The sequence below is a fragment of the Olea europaea genome, chromosome 18 (genome assembly GCF_002742605.1).
Source record: "Olea europaea var. sylvestris chromosome 18, O_europaea_v1, whole genome shotgun sequence".
Lineage (NCBI taxonomy): Eukaryota > Viridiplantae > Streptophyta > Magnoliopsida > Lamiales > Oleaceae > Olea > Olea europaea.
The window spans coordinates 16,693,411-16,697,924 of NC_036254.1; the positions used below are offsets into that span (position 1 = coordinate 16,693,411).

Sequence of the window (4,514 nt, forward strand, 5' to 3'; positions counted from 1 at the left end):
CAAAGTGCCAAAAAAGTCGTTTCCCATTATTGTACCTTGCCTTTCAGTAAAGCTCTTACCTTTCAAGATAAATTCTGCATTTCAAGAGAATATCTGCCTTTCAAGAGCCTTTCAGGAATTGAACTTACGACCTCTGATCTGTCAACTTTGAAGCGCCATCATCTTTGCCAAGGCACATCCTCTTATTACTATACTTCTATGTAGTTTACACTACGCATTAGGAAAAAAGCACACATCAGGAATGCTTTCTTCCATTATATATGTCACACTTCTCTATATCATATCCAAGTAAAGATACACAATCTCTCTCTCTCTCTCTCTCTCTCTCCCTCCCTCCCTCTCGGGTTGAACAGGAGCTATAATTTGTAACAATGTTGGTGAATTTCTTTGGGATGCCTTCGGCATCGTCGATTTTTGCAGCGTATGCCTCGTTATCGACATTTATTATGCTGCTTCAAACTGTGTTGAATCAACTCATGCCCCATCAAGTGCAACATTACATTTGGTCCTTAATTCAGCTCTTTTTAAAGACCGCAACCTCTAAAGCCACCATAGTCATTGAAGAAAGGGATGGTATGTCGAGCAACGAAGTGTACAATGCTGGTGAAATCTATCTGTCCACAAAGATCAGAGAAAATATCGATCTCCTTAAGGTTTCCAAGCCTCATAATGAGAACAATATCAGTGTGAAGTTTGCTCAATGTGAGAAAATTATCGACTTCTTTGATGGCATTGAGCTTGAATGGAAATATGTTTACGAAGATAGAAAAAATAGTACCAAGGTAATTGATGAAGATACTGACAATCTTGTTTTCATATCCGAGAAAAAATACTTTGAGCTGAGTTTCGATAAGAAGTACAAGGAAAAGGTACTCGACCATTACTTGCCTTTCATGCTTGAAAAAGCCAAGTCCATTCGAGCAGAAAAGAAGGTTATCAAGTTGCATACTTTAGGTCCTTATTCGTCCACAAACGTATGGGATTCTGTTACCTTCCAACATCCCTCAACTTTTGACACCCTTGCAATGGATACAAAGATTAAGACGAGTCTCATTGACGATTTGGACAGGTTTCTCCAAAGGAAAGATTTCTACAAGAAAGTGGGCAAAGCTTGGAAAAGGGGGTACTTGTTGTATGGTCCTCCAGGAACAGGCAAATCAAGCCTGATTGCAGCAATGGCTAATTACCTCAAATTTGATGTTTATGACTTGGAGCTTACTAATATAAAGCGTGATTCGGATTTGAGAAAATTGTTGCTGAGAACTTCAAATAGATCCATACTTGTGATTGAAGATATCGACTGCAGCGTTGAATTGCCGGACAGAAATGGACCTATTTATGCAGATGGACATGGACAGGCTCGTGATATTCAGGTACTTGAAATTCCAGTTATTCTAATCTGTTTGACAGATGGTTGAGCTCTTGATCTCCCTCGTCCTCCCCTTCTTTCTAGGTCATATATTATTAACTAGATTAAATCCAGCCCAACTATCAGACAAACAAAATGCTAGATAGTTTAAATACTAGCTGGATTAAAACTGACAAAATTATGATGTTGACTTATGTTTTTATCTCCTGAGCTTGTTCAAAAAGCTTCGTGCAAGCTTCTTTGTATTTGCATCAGATGACTCTCGTGAAATAGCTTTGTTTTGACACACAATAAAGCATTATAGAATTTATTTTTTGTTGCACTAATATACATAATAGTTTACATATACACGATGATGTGTGGTTAGGAATGATTTGACCAGAATTTTTTCAATAAAATATATATGGATTATACTACTTGTACATAAATTATTACATAAAATAATGTGGAAAGAAAAGATTGGATAAAAAAGTTGATTATGTTTTGAAGTGGCAAATGATAGAATAACATGTAATATTATATAACTCATTATGTAAAGTTTAATGTGTATATATATATAGGAAAATGCTGTCTGTACACACACCCCCTTCATGTGAGGGGGTGTAAAGCTGTGTGTACACCACTGTGTACACATAGCACAACCCATATATATATATATATAAAGACATCATTTGAATGTAAACTATTATTTACTGTCATTAAGTACAAGCAGCTTTATTCTTTAATTTGTGAGACAGAAAGTTCTCTATTTGTTTTGTAGTTCACGCTCTCTGGACTATTGAACTTCATAGATGGTTTGTGGTCTAGCTGTGGGGATCAGCGAATTATCGTGTTCACTACCAACAACAGAGGAAAACTAGATCCAGCTTTGCTGCGCCCCGGGCGCATGGACATGCACATTCATATGTCTTATCTCACACCAGATGGATTTAAGCTTTTGGCCTCCACTTACCTTGGCATTCAGGGGTTCCATCCACGATTTGAGGAGATCAAAGAATTAATAGAGAGTATGAAAATTACTCCTGCACAAGTTGCTGAAGAACTAATGAAGAGTGATGATCCTCATACTTCTCTTGAAGGTCTAGTTAATTTTTTGAAGTGCAGAGGGATCGAAAGCAACCTAACAAAGGATAAAGGAAATGAAGAAAATGAAGTCGAGAATATAAAGAGACTTCCATCTGACAGTGATATTGAAGGCGTGACAGACTAAAATTTATGTGAATTCGATCATGCTTATTATGATTTTAAATTAGAATTTGAAATTGTGGTTCTTGATTAAAGATCCAAGACTCTACCTATTGAACAAACAATGAGCTTGTATTTCTTAATATAAAACTATTTCTAGAAGTTTGTCTCATTACAGTAATTTCTAGAGAAGAAGAGCGACCTCTATCACCATGTTATTTATTATCTCCATCAGTTGTACGTGAAATAATTGGAGTGGAAGGAGCATGACATATGCTACTAAAAAATAGCTTTTCAGTTAAGAAAAATTATTATCCGTTGGTAAAAGTAATTTACTTTTAACTATGATAATCTGCAACGGATTTTTCGTTGGTAACAATGATATCCTTTTACCAATGAATATTCTGTGTCTAATGTAACCGTTTAACATTTGAATCTTTTACACGTACCAAATATTACCAACGGAAACAATTTGTTGGTAATTAGAAACGGATTATCCGTTGGTAAAAGTAATTCACTTTTAACTACGATAATCAGCAACGGATTTTCCATTGGTGATGATAATATCTCTTTACCAACGGATATTTTGTGCCTAATATAACCGTTTAACATTTGAATCTTTCACCTACGGATATTCCGTTGGTAATTAAAAACGAATTATCCGTTGGTAAAAGTAATTCAATTATCTCACATCGGAAGTTTACAATAAAGTTTTTGGAGTTTTCCTCTATAAATTTGTGGTCCAATAAGTGGTTAAACAATATTTTTGGCTTTTCAATTCAATTGTTTAAAAGTTTTAAGAAAATTATAATTATTAAATAAATAATAATAACAATAATAAAAAAATAAGTCAATAATTTTTTATTTTTTTTTAATCATACCTCACACCTATACGATTATTTACAACATTGATTTTTACCAATTGTAATGTTAGACATTTACCAACGGAAAGTCAGTTAGTATTGGTTAATATTTTTACCAACGAAAATTTCGTTGGTAAAAAATTCACACATTACCAACTAAATTTCTGTTGGTAAAATGCTTACTCTTTACCTACAACACAATCCGTTGGTAATTATCAACGACCTTCAAATTAACAATGGATTTGTGGTTGCAAATATTCCGTTGGTAAAGAGTAATGGTAACGGATATCAAAATTATAGGAACTGAAAATCTGTGTCCGAAGCTATATTTTTTAGTAGTGATATTATACTCCCTAGTCCCTATTAATCATATCATTCAGCTCACCATCTTAAAGCATCAAAAATCCTGCGTTAGAATATTAACATATAAATGGATTTTATAATTTTCGTGCATTAACTAGAATATAGTGAGTTTATTCAAAATGAAACATAGAGGTATTTTAGGGATATGCGTACTTTACAAAAATCCTATTGTGCTCTCTCTTTGTTCCTCCAGATTCCACCTTGAAGCTCTAGAGTACTTCTCGGTGTTCTTAAAGATGAAAAAGAATTGCAGCAATTTTTTATGCGTGATCACTATAATTAAAAAAAATAAATAAATGAACAAATAAAAAATCACTAGACATTAACACAAATACACACATTTATGGTCGCGCGCGCAAATATACAAGGGACACAAACCCTGATGCGCATGGACCCCTCCCCCGCCCCCTCCGGCCATGTGTCCAGTTTAAATGGCACGTCATTGTCTTATTGAATTTAGTTACTTGCACTACAGTCCCTGATAAATTATATCTCTTATCATAAAGTTATAATTTATATCAATTCTTATTTTGAAGCCACTAAAAGATCTTGATCGGACCCGGTTAAACTAAATTTAAGTAAATTAATCTTGAATGGATGCCATTCCATTAAGAACAAGATTGCACTCACAAATAATCAACAATTATATCCTCTGACTTGTCTTTCATACGTATTACCCATGACAATCATTTATAATATTTAAAATAAGGTTAAAATAACCAAAACATTATTTT

At 34.0% G+C, this 4,514-nt stretch overlaps 1 protein-coding gene across 1 annotated transcript; it reads left to right on the forward strand.

Annotated features, from left to right (window-relative positions):
- The first annotated feature begins 308 nt into the window (after positions 1–308).
- Positions 309–2,714, forward strand: LOC111367622 (AAA-ATPase At3g50940-like). The gene is made up of 2 exons (XM_022988594.1): positions 309–1,373; positions 2,130–2,714. Exons 1-2 carry the CDS (start codon positions 372–374, stop codon positions 2,577–2,579), a joined length of 1,452 nt encoding a protein of 483 aa, XP_022844362.1. The 5' UTR covers positions 309–371; the 3' UTR covers positions 2,580–2,714.
- The last annotated feature ends 1,800 nt before the right edge of the window (positions 2,715–4,514 follow it).

What these genes read in the sequence shown, in the direction of transcription:
- LOC111367622 (XM_022988594.1), top strand. Translation starts at nt 372, where the DNA reads ATGTTGGTGAATTTCTTTGGGATGCCTTCGGCATCGTCGATTTTTGCA. An exon ending in GACAGGCTCGTGATATTCAG is followed by an intron (nt 1,374 to 2,129) that starts GTACTTGAAATT and finishes TTTGTTTTGTAG; the next exon opens with TTCACGCTCTCTGGACTATT.